The sequence below is a fragment of the Chelonia mydas genome, chromosome 7 (genome assembly GCF_015237465.2).
Source record: "Chelonia mydas isolate rCheMyd1 chromosome 7, rCheMyd1.pri.v2, whole genome shotgun sequence".
NCBI lineage: Eukaryota > Metazoa > Chordata > Testudines > Cheloniidae > Chelonia > Chelonia mydas.
Genome location: NC_057853.1, coordinates 80,713,917 through 80,736,580, shown reverse-complemented (window position 1 = coordinate 80,736,580; position 22,664 = coordinate 80,713,917). Strand labels below are relative to the sequence as shown.

The 22,664-nt window shown below is 40.6% G+C and overlaps 1 protein-coding gene across 2 annotated transcripts in view; it reads right to left on the bottom strand.

Annotated features, from left to right (window-relative positions):
* Positions 1-480: 480 nt before the first annotated feature.
* The window catches only part of LOC102934001 (hexokinase-1), a 68,390-nt gene continuing 46,206 nt past the window's right edge, over positions 481-22,664 (bottom strand). For both annotated transcript variants that reach the window (XM_007054654.4, XM_027834907.3), the window contains 8 exons: positions 20,653-20,801; positions 20,422-20,541; positions 18,265-18,360; positions 17,059-17,158; positions 13,015-13,198; positions 9,319-9,474; positions 4,853-5,086; positions 481-2,240 (listed from right to left, as the gene is read on the bottom strand). In XM_007054654.4, the coding sequence (XP_007054716.2) occupies positions 2,096-2,240; positions 4,853-5,086; positions 9,319-9,474; positions 13,015-13,198; positions 17,059-17,158; positions 18,265-18,360; positions 20,422-20,541; positions 20,653-20,801 (1,184 nt within the window). In that variant the 3' untranslated portion in view covers positions 481-2,095. The remainder of the gene's footprint in view (positions 2,241-4,852; positions 5,087-9,318; positions 9,475-13,014; positions 13,199-17,058; positions 17,159-18,264; positions 18,361-20,421; positions 20,542-20,652; positions 20,802-22,664) is intronic.

Sequence of the window (22,664 nt, the reverse complement as noted above, 5' to 3'; positions counted from 1 at the left end):
CAGCTGTGCAGAGATTATGAGTTATATAGTTTCAACTAGAGGCACAATTGGCACACCTGCGAGAGCTCAACATTTGTGCATACAAACTGACATTTCAACATACAAATCAGGTAACTGCATATGCAAACCAGTGAATGTATGTAATTACCTGACATATGTGGGTGTGCAAATGTCAGATGGTGTGCACAAACAAGGAGGTTGTGGACTCCATAAGAGTATGTGCAGTTTTGCAGAGGTGCATCTATTATACCCAGGACTGAACAGCTGGCCAAATGTATTTCTAAGCAGGTTTGCTTTAATACAATAGGCCAAGTCTTTGTCATGCCTGTGAACTCCTCCTTAGTAATAGAGTACATAGGAATATAAAAACCTCGGACATCGCTGTGATTAGGTTTTATACCTTTATAAAACAGCAGACTTTGCAAAGTACCAAACCATCATCCAACAGAGCCTCTTCCAGAAAGAATCACGGGACACCAGTTAACACACATCAAAAAAAGTTTAATATTTTCACAAATATCACTTAACACTAGTATAACTATTACTAGTGTGCAAAGTAAAAAGACTTTCTACCTTTGCAAAACCAGTTAGGCATGCAATTCTTCAGGTAGACACACACACATAAAGCTGCAAGTACTATTTGTGACTCACGTTACCTTACAACATTCAACCACAGTGCATAGTGAAATGTTACCAATAACTAGGGCAATCCAAATCTTGGGGGTGACACAGGAAGAGGGAAGAGCAAGCTGCAGAGACCTCAATTCATTTTTGGTAGAAAAGGAGGAATTAACTACAGAGGACTCTCCTTTTTTTGGCAGGAAAAAAGTATGACATGCAAAAGTTATTTAATGTAGCTTGGCTTAACTTGCTTCTTGGTTTAAAAAAAATAGACTGGCTAACTACTTACAATGACAGAATCGACTCAACATAGGAAGGGATACGAAGTATGTATATAATCTTTGTCGTTGTTGTTTCAGTCCATAGAATAACTGGGCCTGGCACTGTTTGTGTGGTTCCTTAACGTCCAAACCAAAGCCAGACCCTGGTATTTCCTTAGGATCATTAACTTTAGCTGGGTGTTTGTGTTTTGAGAAGGTGTTTAAACATTAAAACTTGCTTTGAAGCAAAAAAAACCAAAACAAAACAAAAACAAAAAAATAAAAAACTCTTTAAAGTAAGAAGGGGAATTTTACATTTCTGTATTATGCTGTTTCAGTCTGTTTAGCTATAGATTCAGCAAAACAGCAGCAGTGTGCTGATTTATTTAGTAAAAAAGGGATAGAAAACTTTTACAAGAAATCTTAGACTCTGAAGAATACAGCAAAATCTGCTAAGGACCACAGATTTCTATGTCCAGAGATTTGGATTACCCCAATCAATCACTTGATTTTACTAGTAAGGATTTTCCTCTTTAAACAATACTTATTGTACTTCATAACACAACACTATTCACAGAAGCAATGGGAAATGCCAGTGATACCAGATTTGTGGGACGGTGCCATTTACTTTTACTGTAATAAAACTGGAGGCAAATAAATCATATTCTAAGTCCCACTGTACAGTTACGTGAGCACCCAGTGCTGACACACTGTAATATTTCCAGAGTCATTTTAAGTGAAACAACATTGGGCAGAAATGCAGGAGGGAATTATTATTTCTGCTTCTATAAGCATAAACACCTTGATTTTATGTTCAGCATATCAGTGGTGCATTTAACATGGACATAGTATCTGCTGGAGCGAATACATTTCATATGAAGTAAAAGTAGCTCATTAATGTATATCATTTGACTGTAATTTTATCTCAAACAATAACTTATTTTGACAGCTGCATAAATAATAAACTGGTTTTAATGACCTAGAGATGGGGAATGTATGTGCCAACGAGGTGGAAAAGAAACATGCAGATTGGGGGTCCAGAGATGGGTGATATTATCAACAGCACACACTCTAGTTTGTATCCTATTTTTTATGTCATTAGTTGTATTTTTCAATAAAGCAGTGAATTCTGGTCTTCTACCAGTTCAGACTACAGAGTCGCTGCTTTATAAGAAAGTGCTCGAAAGGCAGAATTAAAGCCAGTGTTCTGGAGTTTAGTTTTGCTCAGCATCACGAAGTCTACATCCCACAGCAGTAATGAGAGCTGCTCCTTTCCCACTGCCATCTTCCGAAAGGAGGAATGTCACATTGCATTTTGGTGCAAGATCCTTTACTGTTTGGTGCATGATCCTTGAAAAGCTACAAAACAAACAGATACGGATGTAAGTGTAATTCAGCATCCATCCCTGGGCGACAGCATCGCTACAGGATTCTGCCATGAGGAACATAGTCCAACAAAATTCTGAACACTGGCTAGGCACATAAAGAGGGATGAAGAACATTGCTGGAGAGTGCAGGTGATTGGGAGACAATATAACAATGGCAGCTATGAAAGGAAAAGCAGTTTAAATGATAACTATTTAGTTCCACCCCTTAGCTGTAGGGAGCATGGTTGCCTGAACATATACTACCTCTGCCCTTCCCTCCTACCATCATTAATGCAAGACTGAGACTTAGGAGTTGATCCTACCTCTCCATACAGTCACTGGCTCTGGGAGGTCGATGGGGAAGCTCCCTTAAGCCCCACAGCTGATGAAGAGTTGTCTTTACCACCTGGGCTGCTTGCTCCTGCCTCCCACCACTGCTGCTATGAGGTAATTGTGACCAAATGCACCCCTGTAGTCACACCCTACACACTACTGTAATAATCTTTGTACAAAATATGCCTTGCGAGGTATCATTTGAAAACTTATAACTCAGTGGTCATTAATATCATGATGAAACGTGTGTAGTAACATTATGTGTAAAGTTATAAACAGAAGCTGAAATTAGGTCTGAAATATGTTTAACAGACAAGTCGGAGTAAACCATTCTCTAAAAGAGAAAGAACAAGCTGACGTCTCTAGCCAGGTGTCATCGAAGTTGATGAGCAATCACCTATCAAGTGGCCATTTTTTTGGCAAGGAGGGGAGTGCAGGAACAAACAGATCTGTATGAAACCTCTTTCACTACAATACTCCATAACTCCAACCTCCCAGCAGGAATGAAATTTATCTAGGAGTAACCCTCGGAAAAATGCATTTCAAAGGAGGACTGGACTATAAAAGAGGGCGGAAAAACTCCCCAAGATATCTCTCCCTATCCATCTCTCCCTCTTTCACCTAAGACAACAAAAGAAACAGCCACTGGTCCTGGCCTGAGAGTTTTGTCAGCAATGTTACTGGAAACATGCGGTATTAGACTTCACCTTAAAACCAAGTCTAGTTTGTTAAGTTTTAGTCCTAGAAAGGGCGTTATCTTTATTTCTCTTGTAACCATTTCTGACTTTAATGCCTTACACACGTACTACCTTAAAACCTCTCTCTTTGCAGTTAAACTTGTTTTATTTTATTCTTTAATCAAAACTAATTCACTGTTGTGAACTGTATGGGCAACTCCATTTAGGGAGACAAACTGTTGTATATGGATCCCCTTAGAGAGGCAATGAACCGAATGTGTCTGACTGCCCAGGAGAGGGCAGGACAGTGCAGAACAGACATTTTGGGGGAAAACCCAGACTGGGAGTGTGTTCAGGTCACCCTGCAAGTGGTAACCCAGGCTGGTGGAAGCCAGAGTGTGACTGATGTGTGGCTGGCAGGCTGCAGCTATATACAGACACTCAGGGTGTTACCTGCATGCTGGAAGGCTGTTGTGGATGGCTCAGGTGGGAGCTACAAAGCATTGTGAGGCACCCAAGTTTGCAGGGCGGGGCTGACAGCCCCTCATTGGTCTGGACTACACCCTGGAATATCACAGTAATCCTAGGAGCTCTCCTCTCTGACTGCACCCCAGAATGTCACAGCAGGGAGTGGGGTGATGCAAGCAGGGGATTTGGGAACCCATAAATGTATATATATATATTTTCAAAAATATGCAAGTTATGGGCAATATATGACCTAGACCCTAAACTACATGTTTACAAAAAGCATGAGTTGAGAATCACTAGCATTTTACTAATTTATTATCTACCCCCACTATTAGATACTTCATATGATAATCTGTCAGGTCCACATTTGACTGTCGAGATATACTGAATCTACTGGTTCCTCACAGCCCTGCAAAAGTCATGACATTTTCCAACATAATTTACCTTTCACAGATCCACAGCAGTTTACACACTGTATCATCTCTAGACTGTCTCTTCATTCCATCTGTGTGGACAGTGCCTAGCACAATGGTGTTCCAAACCCTGACTGGGGCATCTAGACACTACTGCAATACCATTATTAACTTAGCAGCAGTTCATGGCTCAGCTATTTGATAGCTTATGCCATATCTTTCATGGAAGTAATCTGTTTTGTATTCCTTTATTTTTGCCTACCACTGTTTCATTAATGTCAGTCTCTACAGTTCTTCCTCACTACTACACACAAACACCCTCCAAAGTTGCAATATCAAACTCTGATGCAAAGAAACCATTTAATTCTTCTGTCATTTCTTTTTCAGGAAGCAATAATTCTTTGTTTTCTTCCCTATTCAATGGCCCTATTGCTCTCGCCTGTATTTCTGACCAACTTATTTAATGAGTTTTATTACTTTTTATTTGGCATACTACTGCTAACTATTTGTGCTTTATTATTCCTTTTACAGTCTCTTATTCCCCGTATAAAGCTCCAACCATAATTGTTTTTCAAGCTCTGTTTTTGCTTGCTATTAATTAAAATGACTATTCTTCCTCTAACAGAGACCAGTATCTGACACTTCAGAGAAAGACCAAACCTACAGCAATGAAGCACTTATTGCAAACAGATGCAGAGAAAAATAATACTTACTGTGGATGTAGTTTATACAGAGTCCCATCTACACCAACTGTTACTTCCAGGTGGTCTAATCCTCTGTTCTCTCTTATTTTATCTACAACCGCAGCCATTCCAGCTCCACACACCTGAGCTGCTCTTCTCGATACTGCTCCACAAACCGTCTTTACAATTATACTGTCATCACAGGTACCATTCAAGCCCAGCTGCTGGAGGATTGTTCGTACCTGAAGCAATGCTAACCTGTCACTGAAAAGAAAGGAGAACAAGATGTTTGACCAGGTTACTGAATGAACCCTTTAACAAGAACAATATTTAGTATTTATACAACAATTTACAAGTAATAAATTCTCACAATCCCTCTGTGAGGCACGGTGAGCTTAGGAGCCCATGAATGCCAATGGGCAGAGGGCACACCATACCATGACTCACATTAGGCCTGACACACTCATTGCCCCAACACACTACTGTCATAATCTGTATCTGAAAGATGTTGTGCAAAGTATCATATGCAAACTGGAGACACGCTGGTCCCAAAACCATTGTGTGATGTATGTATGGGGTGAGTAGAATGAGTTATAAATGTAGGATGAAACAATGTCCTTAAAATGCGTTTGACAGGCAGCCCATAAATCCCAGCCTGCCCTAGACAAAGGAACATGTATTTACTTGTCTGACCCACTTGATCACAGAGGACAATGAAAAGTACATTTACATATAAGGTAAACAAAGCCACCAGCTAAAAAGTGGGGGTGATGACAATGGGGGATAGAGTCTGTACACCCAGGAAGCCTTCCTGGCTCTTGAAACAGAGACAAGAAACTTCGGGGTAATATAAGGTGGGGGAGGAAACATTGGAATAATCCATCACCTGAGAGAACAAAGAAGACAGTGCCTTGTACCTATAAAAGCTGAATCCTCCTGTTAAAACAGGTCTGAGAATACTGGCAGTTTGGAGTGAGCAAGAAACTGCATAAAGCTGCGCTTCTTCTTGCTAGAATTAAGTGTTATTTTTGTTTTGTTTATAACCCTTTCCTATCTCTTTTGCTCTTACTTGAAATCCCTTAAATCCATGTTCTTTGTCAATAAGCTTATTCTCAGTTTTACTACAAGCTATCTCAGTGCTGGGTATAAACCCAGCTGGGCTAACAAGCTGTTGTGTGTACTAGAAAACTTGGTGTTACCTCTGTGAGCACCCAATAAGAGGGACAGGACACTGCAGGTGAGACAGTTTTGAGGAGACTCAGGACTAGAAGAATTGTTGGGTGTCACCCTGCAAAGAGTGACTGGACTGGTGGAAGCCAGGGTGAGACCACTGTGTTGTGGGCATGCTCCTGATGTCAGGGCTCTGAACCATAGCTGCATTAACACAGAGGTCCCCAAGGTTACAGAGCAGGCACTGACAGAACCTCTTATTGGTCTGGATGAACCACCAAAGCATCATAGGCACATCTGGCAAGTATTTGCTGTTGGAGCCAGGTTAGAACTCACAAGAGTGTCTCACAATCTTGAGCTCATTTCTCCACCCTATGCTGCTGCATTCAAGCACCAATAATCATATAAAGAGTCATGCAAACATTACAGCACATTCTATTTAGAAGTAATATTGGTTCAATAGACTATTTTTTTCCGCATGTCTCTTCCCTCATCATTTCCTCTAAAGGATATTTCCATGAGAAAAAGTATTTATAAGTCTCCATTATATTATGCTTTTCCTTGAAACATCAAGTGGCCTTTAAATTACTTTACAACATACTATCTTGGCACTAATAGTACAATACAAATAATCAATGAGTAGCTATTGCTAGTCTAGATTAATAATTATATCTCTACTATTACATACTACTGTATGTATTCAATAAGAACAAGGAAATTGTTTTTGTGTTAAAACTTACAAACAATAAAATGAAACACCAAAACCAGCAAAAGCATCTTTGATTACCATCACTATGACTCAGGCTATATCTACACTAGAGAGTTTACAGCAGCAGCTGTACCAATGCAGCTGTGCCACTGTAAGATCTCTCGTGTAGCCGTTCTATGCCAACTAGAGAGCAATCCCGTCAACATAATTACAGCATCTCCTACGAGCAGCAATAGCTATGTCAGCAAGAGAAGTTCTCCTGCCGACATAGCGCTGTACACCCTACCATTTATGCTGGTGTAATTTACATGGCTCAGGAGGGTGTTTTTTTCACACCCCTGAGCAACGTACGTTTTGCTGACATAAGATGTACAGTAACTCCTCACTTCAAGTCGTCCCGGTTAACGATGTTTTGTGGTTACGTTGCTGATCAATTAGGGAACATGCTTGTTTAAAGTTGTGCAATGCTCCCTTATAATAGCTCAGTGGTTTGAGCTTTGGCCTGCTAAACCCAGGGTTGTGAGTTCAATACTTGAGGGGGCCATTTATGGATATGGAGCAAAAATTGGGGATTGGTCCTGCTTTGAGCAGGGGGTTGGACTAGATGACCTCCTGAGGTCCCTTCCAACCCTGATAGTCTATGATTCTATAAGGTTGTTTGGCAGCCGCCTGCTTTGTCCACTGCTTGCAGGAAGAGCAGCCCCTTGGAGCTATCTGGTGGGGGCTTGGAACCAGCAGCCCCCCCATCAGCTCCCCGCCCCCCTAAGTTCCCTGTGCAGCAGCCGCACAGCAGGCTATCAACTGCTGGCAGTTCAGCTGTCCCTCCCCCAACTGCCATGTGCTGCTCCTGCCTTTGAGCTGCTCCTGGGAGCCTCCTGCTTGCTGTGCAGGGGAGGGGGGAAGCGGGGGACTAATGTCAGGGTGTCCCCCTCCCCACTACTTCTGCCTCCCGCTTACCCCTTCTCCATATAGAGCAGGGTGGGTACAGGACAGGACAGGGCTCAGGACAGAGAGACTGCAGCTGCTGTCTCAACTTCCTGATCTTTTTAAAGGCAATGTACTTGGAGTCGGGTCAGCGTACTTAAAGGGGCAATGCGCATCTCTCTCTCTCTCTCCCACAAACAGGGTGTGTGTCTTTGTCTGCCATGCTGTCTCCCCTCCCTCCATTCGTGCTGTCTTGTAGAGTGTGAGGCTACAATGTGTTAACCCTTGAGGGCTCAGCCGAATGCTAGTTCATCATTTAGCAGTAAGGCATTCCCTGGGAAATATCCTACACGCTTCCACCCTCTAACTTCACCACCTCAACCAAGCTTCACAATCATCATTGCTGTGTACAGTATTAAATTGTTTCTTTAAAACGTATACTGTGTGTGTGTGTCTGTGTGTGTAAATAAATAAAATATAGTTTTTTGTCTGGTGAAAAAAATTTCCCTGGAACCTAACCCCCTCCCCCCATTTATATTAAATCTTATGGAGAAATTGGATTCACTTAAAGTCACATTTTTCAGGAACATAACTACAACATTAAGCCAGGAGTTACTGTAGTGTAGACATGGCCTTAGTTGGAAATACTCTTATGAACTGAGAAGACTTTCTAAAGAATTCTTCTTGCATCCTTTATAGGCCTCTAGTACAAATAAAAACAAAATATTTTCCCTCGTATTTACAGAAGTATTTGAGCACAAAATCATTTTTCTGTCTCCTGATTTCTGCTCCCACTATTTCCCTACGTAAAAGTCCTATAATTCTAAGGTGAACTTCCCATTTCATTATTATGCTCTATAAATAGTTTTGCTAATCTGACATAAATCTTTTTTTCCTTCCAGGTTATCATGTGCACATTCAGTTGGACAGGTAAAACTACTGTATGACACTTAAAAAGGAAAAATGGTGCATTTTATAAATGTTAGAATTCCTAAATTGCTAGAGGATCTTACTTTCAGAAAAGGTAAAAGAAGCCAAAAATACATGATTAAGCTTTAAACATATGTTAAAAGGCAAGTTAAACAGTTTAAAATTCTGCAAGCTGAGGCAATTAGCCTAAATCTCACCAGAGTATGAAAAGTAAAATAGTAACACCTATCTTACGTAAATATACACAAAAGATATAGGTCAAATAACGTAAGGCTTTCCATGATCACTGACATATCTGCCATTTAACAGTTACCAATGTGTATAAGTTTTGACAACAAAGAATCTGAGATCTACTCAATTCAGGCCTTGATCCTGCAAACATTTGCCTAGGGGTCAACTTTACTCATGCAACATGGGGACATTGAATTCAGTAAGGCTACTCAAATAAAATTAAGCACATACATGAATGTTTTCAGAAGCAGGGCCTTACAGTTTACAAACCAGTGTGTGCTTCAGTAAGAATTGAATGCCAAGCAATTGTTCAGATTTAGTTAATGAGGACACATGTTGTATAATCACAGTTTAATACTAGAAAAATTCGATCTGCTGATATTCATCGCTCTTTAATGAAGATTATGGTACAGATATCTTCCAATGACAAGCAGAGTTGAACTGCACTCCTAGTTTCCTCCCCTCAAGCACCAGTACTAAATTAGACATGCACTATTTCAACTCCAGCAATTCTACTGTGTATCAATCTTACCTCTCAATCTGTGAAAGGAACTTGGTTTCAAAGATACCTCTGGTCTTCAACGACTCTGAAATTTGACCTCTAAACAGGAATCCCCTTTTAGTGAAGTCAATCAAAATATTGCGAACGATTTCTCCCAGGTACATTCCACTAATCATTTTCTCATACCTGGAATTACAAACAATGGTACAGTTCAGAAGGAATGTTATTTATATATAATCCAGCTAGTTTACATGGATATGCAGAACAGTAGTGAAGAGTTTGGTAACTCTCATATAACTGGAGTCTTAGAACATTAAATGGAGCTGCCTCGATGTTGGTAGGTTACACAGACAATGTGCGTTTAGAGCTGAGTTTCAGTTCCTGGAAGTTCATTACCTTTTTTCATAGAGGAGTTCTGCAAAGAACAGAAACTATTGGGTAACGCACTGAAAAAAGTGGTAAATGTAATATTACGTGTTCATGAGTATTTCCAGGAGTATAGCTTACTTACCATTACTTACTGATTTCATTGTGGATTAATTCATCAGTACAGAGAGTAGGGATATTTATATTGTATCACTGAACATTTCATTTCAATGTCTGGCTGCACTTAATCTGTTGTACATGTCCAGATGTGGAGGCAACAGCAAATGTGCCAAAATGCATAACAAATCATTGAGTTAAAAAAACCCCCAACACATCTTGATCCAAACATTGCATGTCGGGACTTGCAATTTCTCAAGGACATGCCTCTATACTAAAGGTTATGGAAAATGCAATGTCTTCCATTTTATCCATATTATCTTTGCCTCCTTAGAATTCTGGCCAAGTTGCTAAGATCATGCTCATCTGGGCAAAGTTTGAGCATCTCTGTCCTAAACTAGCTCTTTAATAATATTATAGTTGTGTACAATAAACAGTTGTGACAGACTTTGAAAAGGAATAACTGAATTCTCTAAGGAAACTCTTTTGTCTTAAATTTGATCCCCCTTTCTTTGGATATACACGCAGCCAGAGCAGTATTTTATTTATCCTCATCCTTCACACGGGTGTTGTGAAGTGTCATTAGGTGTACTCAAGTCATGCTAGGTTCTTGAGATAAAAGGTGTTATACAAACTCAATTACTGTATACTATTGGAATCTATGCTTACCAACCCTCTTTGCCCTGCTCCTGTAACTAGTTGTCAGTTTTGTCCCTAGATGTGAGTACTACAATTCCTGTTAGCTCTCCAAACTACTGTTGAATGCTAACATGATTCTCAAACATTTAACGTATTTGACAATTACTAATTTGTTAGAATTTTGCTAATTCACACTTTGTTCATACACAAACACAGAAGCCAGTGGTCAATTCCCATTTCTCAGCAGAGATACAGTAACAGACAATGCAGTGCTGAGGTCACATATTAATAAACTTTTCTTTTAAAAAGCAGGGGATCTGATATACATCTCTTCATTTGTAACAGCATTTTTATTGCTATCGGGTGCTCTGCTGATGGACATGGATAAACATTTCTACATGAACATTTACTGGCTGAAAATGAAGTATTATTTTAATAATTAAAACTAAACATAGGAACACAGGGCACAGCACTGGATGGGACCTCCTGGGTCATGAAGGCCACGTGCCTGCTATCTTATCATATAATCTCATTCATAAATTTATCAAGCTCTGCCTCAAAATTAGTTAGGTTATTTGTCCCCACTAGTCCTATTAGGAGGCTGTTCCAGAATCTCATTCTTCTGATAGTTAGAAACCGTCTAATTTTCAGTCTGCATTAGTTCATGGCCAGTTTATACCCATTTGTTTTTGTGCCAACATTGACTTTTAGCTTAAATAGCTCTTCTGCCCCTTTGGTGCTTACTCCCCTGCCCTTGTGTATTTATAGGCCTGATCTACACTATGGGGGGATCGATCTAAGATATGCAACTTCAGCTACGAGAATAGCGTAACTGAAGTCGACGTATCTTAGATCAACTTAGAATCACCTACTTCGCGTCCTTGCAGAGTGGGATCGATGGCCGCCGCTTCCCCGTCGACTCCACTTCCGCCTCTCGCCCTGGTGGAGTTCCGGAGTCGACAGCAGAGCAATCGGAGATTGAACTATCGCGTCTACACTAGACGCGATAAATCGATCCCCGATAGATCCATCACTACTCGCCAATCCGGCTGGTAGTGTAGACGTGGCCATAGAGAACAATCATGTCCTCTCTTTCAGCCTTTGTTGTATTTGGCTAAACAAGCCAAGCTCTTACAGGGTAAGTCTACAGAGCAAACAAAGGTGTGATGGGGTGAGAGTATACTTGCGCTATTATCAGTAACAACAGTAGTGAAGCCATGGCAGCACAGGCCTCAGCATGGGTTAGCTACCACAGCACCAGTACACTGGGGACCCTGGATATGTACGCAGGTTGCTAGCCCATGCAAAAGCTTGTGCCACCAAGTCTTCACTATGATTGTTATCTGTGCTAGCTAGATTTGCACAGGTATATTTACTTGTGCTACAATCACAATTTAAATTTGCTTTATAAACATTCCATCCAGTCTCCTCTTGTAGAATAGACTCTCCATTCCCACGATCACCTTCTCTGCATCTGTTCTAGTCTGAATTTATCTTTTAACATCGGTGACCAGAATTATACACAGTACTCCAGGCTCCACATCTGTTAATTCACTGCAAGGTACATTTCGCTTTTTTTTGTTTAATCAATACTTCACTACATTACAGTGTCTTTCTCAGTCCTTTGAGCAAATCTGATATTTTACTGGATCCTATATCCAACCTAGGTACAAAGTAACATTTCACATTGGAAGGGGGCCATACAGTCCAATTAGTTCCATGAACAGTTTTGTATCCTATAAATGGCCTCTCTCAAGTGCCTAACTCTCTTTAAATTATATACTCCTTTCGCAGTTTGTTCCATGCTCACTTTGCTGTCATTGCAAAGAACCGTCTCCCAGCTCCCTCAGTGCCTGAAGCTTTACGGACTTCAAATTTTGGAGATTCCCAGGCAGTCTGCCACCTTCTCCGTATTCCTCATGTGTTTTTTCACTTCAATCATATTTTTATAAGTTACTGTATATTTATATGAGGGCTTGTGTACACAGCGAGTTAGTGTGCAGCAAGCTGCAGCATGAATCTGGAGCGCACTAGCTTGCCACTTGTTAACTCATTGTGCAGACCCTGCTACCATGCACTAAGAGTTCCAAAGCCTATTCTGACATACTCCCGCTTCCACGTTCTCACCAAAACCTTTAATTTGAACTGGTCACAAATAAGGCCAGTACAGAGTTCTGAGCAGATGTTCTGGGCACGTAACAGCTCACCGCATTCAAAAAGCGGACAGCTGCATTCTGCAGTAGCTGAAATTTCCAGATGACTGTGAGAAGGTAGTCCCAAGCAAAGTGCAGTACAGTTTAACAGCTTGGAGGTGACAAAGGCAAGGATGACCAACACAGAGCTGACATAAGAGAAAAACTGCAACCACTTGACCTGTCAGAGATGGAGAAAGTCATCCATCTGAGAAATCAGGAACAAGGGTGATCCAACAGGGGACAGTGACGGTGCAAACTATTATGTCCTCTTAATCCCTCCATTTTCCGTAAATGGAGATCTAATTACACCACTTCTAAAATCAGCTGAAGGCAATATCACTTATTCCTAGAACATTAGTATTCCATAAATTTTGCAACATATTTCTTGCTAGAATTCAGCATTAAATACCTTTGTTTTCCAGCATTTAACGAATAATCATCGACAGCTTTGTCATAACTTGTCCTGATGTCGTCCAGGCATCCATTGTCTCCAAATGCACCCCATTCCATGTTCACACACATTCGTCCTTGATCTCCCTCTACCATCTCTACGTTTCTCATTTCCTCCATGTAACATGCATTGCTGCCAGTGCCTAAAACAAGATTTTTTTTTTTAAATACCAGAACAAGCATTAGAACCCCTTATGAGCTTTTTCACCTGCTTTTTTCATATTTATAAAATAATTTCATATTGTAATAATAATAAATCTTCAGTACTTATAAAGAGATGGAACTAAATACTCCCCTCGCTAGTACAGTGAGGTATAGGGATGTTACCCATGCAGTGCCTCCTCTGCAAGAAGTCTCCAGCTGGCCAGGGCTGAACTGCATACGGGAAGGCGGAGAGGAGCACGCTTTATGTGGTACAGGGCACAGTTAGCAGCAGATGAACCCGGGCTCTTCAATTCCAATTGGGCTAGTGCTTCCTAAGAATTTTTAATACAAGAGGGAAGCAGCACAACATCTGACAGAAGATTAACATGCAACTCTAGTTAATGTGCATCTGAAGCCAAAATCGCAATCCTGAAGTTATTAGTTAGCTTTGACTCACTAAGCCAAAACTCCCACTGGGTTCAATAAGAATCTTGCCTGAGTAAGGACCTCAGTATTTGGCCTAATATTAGGATATTTTTCCAAAGTTCTGACATCCATCTAAATTAAAAAAAAAAAGAAAGAAAGAAAATTACAGGGATTGTACACCTGCCAGTGTTAATGGCTAACTCTTGAATTATTCTGTAGCTGCAACCTCTCCATATTGCTGTCCAATTCTAATTTGAGAAAGAAGAGAAAAAGCCAAATTTTCAGAAAAAGCCCACTGCTCAGCGAAACAAAAAGAAACCCATTTCACATGTGGTAGTGTTTTCCTGATGCACACAGAACACAACTGCCATAAATCCCATACAAGAGAACGCCACGTGTTAATGTTTCCATTTTCTCTCTAGTTAGCCTGCCAAAATCACAGCATTAAACTTGACCTGCATCCACCTCCATATGGTGCCAAGGTTCCAGGGACCAGTAATGCAACAGAGATTAGGATGCTGGAATCAGGGAAGGTTTGCCCCTAGAAGGTGCCAGGGGGCCCAGTGCCAGGAAGGCGCCCAATGTTCCTTGCTCCATCCTGCTTCCAGATACTGGAACTGACAGGTGTCCCATTGGGGTTGGCGGGATCAGTAGAGAAAGAAGGTCCCTAGCTGCCTGGAAAGCCTCTATGGTCAATGGCACTGTCAGACCACTGGCACTGTGGTAGCTTCCTGGTGTCGGTGGAGGGTTCCGCACCAGACTCAACACCATAGGTAGAGTTGATGGTGCCGATACAGTCCGGGAGCAAAAAAGAGTGGCCGAGCACAGGTCTCACTATGCTGCCTTTTCCCTGCTTGTCTCTCTTCTGCACCAGTGAGTGCCCTCTGTCGGTGTGCTGCTTCTTGTGCTTCTTCCTTGGCACTGGAAGAGCTCCATGCTGGGGGAGCACTTTGCACCAATGGCAAAGTACTCGGTGACGAATTACAGCAGCTCGGTTCTGAGACTGTTCTGAGGGTGGCTTCCATGAGGATAGCCTTCAGCCCAATGTCCCTGTCCTTTTCAGTACAGGGTCTGAAAGTCCCGACAGATCTGGCACTTGTCCCTCACATGGGTTTCCCCAAAGCACTTTAAGGAGCTGGAGTGAGGGTTACTCATGGTTTGCCACTGTAGGCACAAGGCTTGAAGCCTGGTGACCAGGGCATACCCAGCCCCTGCAGTGAAGAAGTCCCTCGATGACAGGGACTAACTATATACATTAACACTACTTTTAAAAACGATATCCACTAAAGTACGATGACGACGAAGAAGGAATCCAAAAACCACTGGGAAGAAGTCTTGCCACAGCAAAAAAGGTTGTTCCAGCAACCACCGGGGTGGTAAGGAGGAACTAATAGGATCCGGGGCCAGTGGCGCCCTTTATTCTGGCGCATAAGTGTGCAGCTCCAGAGGCACTAGAGCTGGCCCAACAGATACCACTGAGGGAAAAATCTCCAGCAACAGTACACATGGCGCACGCACACCTTACATGGGATGGACATAAGCAAGCACTCGAAGAACACATATTTCAAGGTAAAGTGGCCCATTAACACTCCACCAGTCATAGGGAAAGGGGGGGGGATGGGGAAGACAGCTTGTGGGGGGGCGGAGGGGTTGTTAGTGGGTTATAGACTGTTATTATAAACCATAATTCCAGTGTCTTTATTCGGTCCATGATTTTTAGTGTCTAGCAAAGTGAATTTAAGCTCCCAGGCTCATCTTTTGAAGGTGTTGTGCAGGTTTCATTTGAGGATGAGGACCGAGGGGTCAGATACAGAGCGATCACTTTGTGAAAAGTGTTCGCCCAGAGGTGATACGATGTTTTTGTCTTTTTATCATTCTTCTGTATGAGTTCTAGTGACTTGAATGGTTCTTTGAAATGTTCGTTAACTACTTACGCTAAAGAATCTGTTCCACCTTCTGTTCAGCTGTGACACTGAGTACATTTCTCAGACCTGAAGATGAGCTCTGTGTAAGCTCAAAAGCTTGTCTCTCTCACCAACAGAAGTTTGTCCAATAAAAGATTTACCTCACCCACCTTATCTCCTTAATATCCTGGGACCAATGCATCTACAACACTGAATATTCATACAAGTAGACTTTTATGACTCCGAAGACAATTTGCCCTTTATCCTGGCAATCTTGTACTCAAGCATATAACACAGTCAGAGTTTTGCAGACAAAACTTGCCCAAACTGCGTGACACCGACTAATTTTTGATATTTTGTTAAATCCTATCTGGGTGTGAAATTCCTGGCAATTTACCACAAATGTTCACAACAGACAGAATGAGTTTTGCAATCTAAAATTTCTGTTTAGGCTTCCAACTTCCATTCCCTTTCCCTATGGGAAAAACTACTTGGTGACTGGCCTTCTCGATCTCACAGAACTTGGCCCAAAGAAAATTAAATAAAAAAAAAAAAAAAAAAAAAAAAAGAAAAAAAAAAGCAGCTCTGGGATTTCACATGCACCTATTTACATCCCCTGGGTGGCATTTTAGCTAAATCTAGTAAAATCTCCTGTGGCATTATCTCGGGTAGGATTGTCATTTTTGTTGGACATATTCCTGGAGGTTTCATCACGACACAATCTTTAATTAAAGATTAATCTTTAATTCTTGGTGACTCCAGGACACTCCTAGAGGGCTGGCAACTCTAAAGCTGTTTTACTGCTTGGAATACAGCTGCAGTACAGTGCACTTTGCTTACCAAGGCTTGCGGAATGCGCAGCTGCTGGGAATTGGTGTGCTTTGCTTTACAAGTCTGTCTTGGGCAGACCACATGACCAAGCAAGATGTGGGTCAGCATACTAGTGAATTAGGGATACATATTACAGAATAAACTAATGGGTAACCACGTACTGGCAATTTTATGTGGTCACTTTTGCATTAATTCTGTGAAACAGATTGATTTTCAAGTTAAAATAGTCAGTATTGGTTCATATTTATTAGCCAATATTTCTAATGATCAAACAAAAAAGAACTAATATATTTGTTGATTTTTTTCACCTAACTGACTTAAATAGATGGCTCAGGGGAATGTCTATTAGTCAAAAGCTATATTTCACTTCTGTATTAAAATGAAACTGGCAAAAATAGCAATGGGGGAAACAGCACATTTCTCCTGTTAGTTTTAAAACCTAGATCTGGATATATAATATTATCGGATGGATTCAGGTTACACTTTTCAAGGAAACTATTATCCTATTCATCAGGAGAAGAAATGTTAAGTCAGGTTTGAAAAACTCCACAAACAACCCAGATACAGGTTTAGTTAACAATAGGAATTAGAGGAAGCACACCCAATCATGTGTCCTAATAGTCTTAATTGAACAAAATTATTTGTTTAGAAAAATATACTACAGTTGAAATAAAAATAAAAAAGTAACTAATACCTACCCACAATGAGTCCTATTTCACAATTTGGATCTTCATATGCACAAGTCATCATCGTGCCAACTGTATCATTCACCACTGCCACAACATCTAAGTCAAATTCCTTTGAAGAAAAAAATATATTTCTATAGAAAAAGTATTGCTTTGTTTGCAATATATCAAACCAACCCTTGCAATGGTTGTTAGCCTGCAAGGAATTAACCAGCTGTCTAAAACGTGTTGCGTACAAATGAATACAAATATAAACTTAATATTCAAGAATCAAATGATTTTTTTCTTTTAAAACCAGAAGTAGTAATATAATTTGCATGCAGGTATCATGACTTACTGGTACTGTATATTGTGCTGGAGCTGTAAAGTATACTACTTTATTGCAATGCAAATACAAATTTAGGTTAGGACATTTTTAATATTAACTTCTTATCTAGGGATAAGAGAACACTCACTATTCATTCACATTCACATTCACACACACACTATAGGCAGTCATATAGTGAATGTTGCTCAAAGCTTTTCATTATAAGAAACTGTGTCAAGCTTAAACCATGCAGGCTGAAACTTTCCATGCCTGCTGGTTGTCTCAGGCTGAATTGTTCTGGAAAATTTAGCCTAGAAAAGTTCTACCATTTCCAAGAATACAATAGGGAAAAATACAATGTTTTGCCTATTTTTTAAAACAACAACAACAAAACCCTCTTACAAGCATTTTGTTGAGAAACTCTAGTATCTCCATTCTTTGGAGCAGGGACCTGAAATTTGGCTGGGGTATTGCCTTGGTGTCAGGGATGTGCCTTTTGTCATCCCAGCGAAAACTCACCTAAATTTGGCCAAATTACAAGCCTCTGAAAAATGTCAGTTCACATATGCTCAGTAGAGAGATGTGTTAAAGTTTGGTAAATAATTTCCCTGAAGATTCCATCTGCATTGAGCATGCCCCATCCCCTCATAGCTCCTACATACAAACTGGACTCCACATACGCTATCCCCACAAAGCAACCAAGCATGGAGAAACAAGTGGTTTTGTTTGGCAAGAATCTCTCTTTTGAGTATTTCCTAGCCCCGTTGTAAGATGTGTACCATTTGTGTAAATACAAAAGGAAAGTGCATCCCAATTCATCAATGACAGAATGCCAGAGACATAAGAATTCTATCACACAAAATCAAGTTAACAAATACATTCAAGAAAATAATGAAAGACTGAAATGTCACCTCTCTCCTTCTAATGCCTTCCCTAAGCAAATATACTACATCCTCTCCTTCACAATCTGTAGTTTTAAAGCCTTTGGTCCAGTTGAGGAGGATACCCTAAAAAGAAGAAAAAGGCATTCATTACTAAGTTTCTGAGTATGTCTTTCATTAGAACCTAAGAGAGAGAGTTTTTAAAAAATCATTCTGAAACACGTACTTAGGTTTAAAAGACTGAATACATAAACGTACATAAAAGCACATACATATCAAACATATCTGTTGCAAACTGCAGTTAAACCCATGGGACAAAACCAACAGTGTTCCACTGTGAGAGGTTGTATATTCTAACCCGGATGCCACTTTATATGCAGATGGCAGTGGTGATCTCACAGACATGACCATGGCTCTTACAGACTGGAACCCAGTTGTTGGATTGTACACCTGTGAACCACAGATATGGAGCGCTGAAACAAGGAAGAGCATCTCCAGCGTTCTCTGGGAAAATACACCACAAGTATAGGAATGTACCACAACCCTCTACGGAACAGCATATACCAGGGGTGGCCAACTTGAGCCTGACAAGGAGCCAGAATTTACCAATGCACATTGCCAAAGAGGCACAGTAATACGTCAGCAGCACCCCCATCAGCTCCCCAACCCCGCTCCCAGCGCCTCCCACCTACCAGCAGCCCCACTAATCAGCACTTCCCCCTCCCTCCCTGCATCTCCCAATCAGCTGTTTCGTGGCATGCAGGAGGCTCAAGGGGGGCACAGGGGAGGGGAGCTAGGGCACAGCAGGCTTGGGGGAGGGGGCGGAATGGGGGCAGGGCCTGTGGCAGAGCCAGGGGTTGAGCACTGAGCACCCCCCAGCACATTAGAAAGTTGGCGCCTGTAGCTCCAGCCCCAGTGTCGGTGCTTATACAAGGAGCCGCATATTAATTTCTGAAGAGGCGCGTGTGGCTCCGCAGCCATAGGTTGGCCACCCCGGCATATAATGTGTATTTCAGTCATGCTCAGGTTCTCTCTCCTGGCTGGAACAGCTCTTTTAACTGATTTGGTAAAAGGACCATTTTTCAAGCTGAAGGTGATTAATTCTGTTCCCTGATACTGTAAGTGGTTCACCCTCAACCATAGTTTCTAGACCAGTGGTTCTCAAACTTTTGTTCTGGTGACCTATTTCACATAGCAAGCCTCTGAGTGCTACCCCCCCTTATAAATTAAAAACACTTTTTTTATGTATTTAACACCATTATAAATGCTGAAGGCAAAGCAGGGTTTGGGGTGGAGGCTGACAGCTCACGATCCCCTCTCCCCCATGTAATAACCTCACGATCCCCTGAAGGGGCCCAACCCCAGTTTGAGAACCCCTGTTCTATACAGAGCTCGCCATGTTATGGCTTTGTTTTTAACTTTAAAAATGCCTACCTGACATAGACAAATAAGCACTTTACAGTGGAAAAAAAAAGCCTCTTAAAGATTCAGAGTCACGAAGCACCTATTACTGGTGCGCTCCTTTACATATGAGTATTATTCTTATTTTCAATATGAATGTTATATATATTTTCTACTTACTCCAAATTTCAAATATTTTACTGTGAAGCTACATTTAGAGAAAAGGTCTCTTTGCTTCTTCAAAATTTGCATCGACTTTTTAATTTGGACTAAAGCAACGAATTCTAATTGAATGACAAAATCTCCAAAAATTAAAAAGCAATCTGATAATTAAATCATTCCATATTCTGCTCAACACTGAAAATGCAAGACAAAAAGTGAAATAGGGGGTACCACTGTCCCAGATAAAGGATCATTTGCACTTTGAAGATGCTACAACCTTAGCCAAAGAAAAATCACATTACAGGGAAAGAATGTTACTGCCCAGAATGTAACCACACGTGGTAGATGTTGAATTCTAGATGAAAATGTGGTAGAGAAAGCCATCTTTCTAAAACAGTGTTGAATAGAATAATGTTAACCTACTACAGAAGTCAGTATTACATTCAAGGCACATAATTCTGCAACTCTTTCCACAGACTTACTCACACAAGCATTCCCACTGCAACCTTTAATAGAACTACTCTTGTGAGGAAGCATTACGTAGCCTGTGTGAGGGTGGAGAATCAGGCCCAGAAGAAGCACTAAAGGACAGATTCAAAAGATACAAGATATTATAAAACTTACAGCATCTAAACTGGTCTGCTTGCAAGGGAAGGAAAATGTAAAGCCAAGGGGAAGTCGTGCGCCTTTTATTCCCATGTAATCCAGGAAGTCTGAGATACAGCTAACAATGTGATCAAACAGCTTAAAAAGAAATATATAAACATTATTACAATTAGTCATATTTATTTAAATATATATTTACACATTCTTTGAAAATAAGTGATAATGCTAAAAAGAAATGGAAATGCTCACTTCTTCTCCAGTACCCTGCATGACCTCTATAGGAATAGCATATATTTTATTGTGCATTTCAACCGTTCTCCTTTTACCACTACGGATCTTCACAAGCAAAACTCTGAAGTTTGTTCCTCCCAGATCAAGAGCCAGAAAATCTCCATTCTCTGTAACAAAGTATTTATACATTTTAGGAACACAGAAAAAAAGCATAAGCAGGTATCCGTTTTTAGCAGGAGTTTTGGCATAAGGCTCTGAAAGTTCTCTCAATCGTCTGAAGGCTTTAAAGATTTTTCATGTTCATTCTAAGCCTTCTCCCTGCTTATTGAAAGGAGCAGAAAAAATACATTGCCACTTAGCTCCTTCAAAAGACAACAGCAACTGGGTAGTCTTTGCCACTGCACATGCTCAACTGCACATTCTCTAAAAAGTGACAGGTTTCAGAGTAGCAGCCATGTTAGTCTGTATCCGCAAAAAGAAAAGGAGTACTCCTTTTCTTTTTTCTAAAAAGTGAAGAATTCTCCAGGAAGCCAGCAGATGGTGCTATGTTCCTGCTTCAGCAATTGCAGAGTGTGGTCTTCTTAAGCAGTACATGTGCTTGAAACAGGATAGTGGAGGTGAGGGAAGAAGAAAAGGGAGTGGCCATTTTCTCTCTGCTGTGTATGGATGACAAGAGAAAGCATGAGGCTGCCTCTACTGGTTGATGTATCAATTGCTATCTAGGAGCGATGAGAAGGGAACCAGCTACTTTTCATGGACTGGATTCAAAAGTTCTCTGAAACACTCCCACTGACTTACAGATTTTGCACCAAGTACTAGATGAGGCAAAAGTACCTGCAAGCTCTCAACTAACGGAAAGCAGTGGGGCAGGGAGCTGCATTTATATTTATGTATAGGCTCAACTGCCACTCTAACTTACAGAAGATGTTGTGTTAAAAGAGGAATTATAGCCTTGACTCAGAATTTCCTCTTTTTGGTGGTTTAAGAGTTTTGTAGTGAACACAGACTATACTCCAGACACAAATCCATTAGCTGGATCCAATTCATTAAATTACAAACTAGCATTTCAGCTCCAAGTTTATGCTTTTTGTTTTCTTCCACCACAGCGTCCTGCTTGGCTGGAAGTACAGTCTGCTATGTATTTCCTAGGGCTGTCAAGCAATTAAAAAAATTAATCACAATTAATGGTGTGATTAATAAAATTAATCGCAATTAAATGTGGGATTAATCGCATTGTTAAACAATAATAGAATACCATTTAAATGGTTTTGGATATTTTTTATGTTTTCAAATATATTGATTTCAATTACAATACAGAATACAACATGTACAGTGTTCAATTTATTTTTATTAGAAATATTTGCACTGTAAAAAACAAAAGAAATAGTATTTTTAATTCACCTCATACAAGTATTGTAGAGCAATCTCTTTATCATGAAAGTTGAATTTACAAGTGTAGAATTATGTACAAAAAAACTGCATTAAAAAAATAAAACAATGTAAAACTTTAGAGCCTACAAGTACACCCAGTCCTACTTCTCGTTCAGCCAATCACTCAGACAAACAAGTTTGTTTTACATTTGCAGGTGATAATGCTGCCCGCACCTGGTTTACAACGACACCTGAAAGTGAAAACAGGCGTTCACATGGCACCATTGTAGCTGGTGATGCAAGATATTTATGTGCCAGATGCACTAAAGATTCATATGTCTCTTTGTGCTTCAATCACCATTCCAGAGGACATGTGTTCATGCTGATAATGAGTTCTGCTCAATAACCATCCAAAGCAGTGCAGACTGATGCATGTTTATTTTCATCATCTAAGTCACAGGCCACCAGCAGAAAGGTTGATTTTCTTTTTTGGTGGTTCAGGTTCTGTAGTTTCCGCATCAGAGTGTTGCTCTTTTAAGACTTCTGAAAGTATGCTCTACACCTCATTCCTCTCAGATTTTGGAAGGCACTTCAGATTCTCAAACCTTGGGTCAAGCGAGGTAGATAGCTTTAGAAATCTTGCATTGGTACCTTCTTTG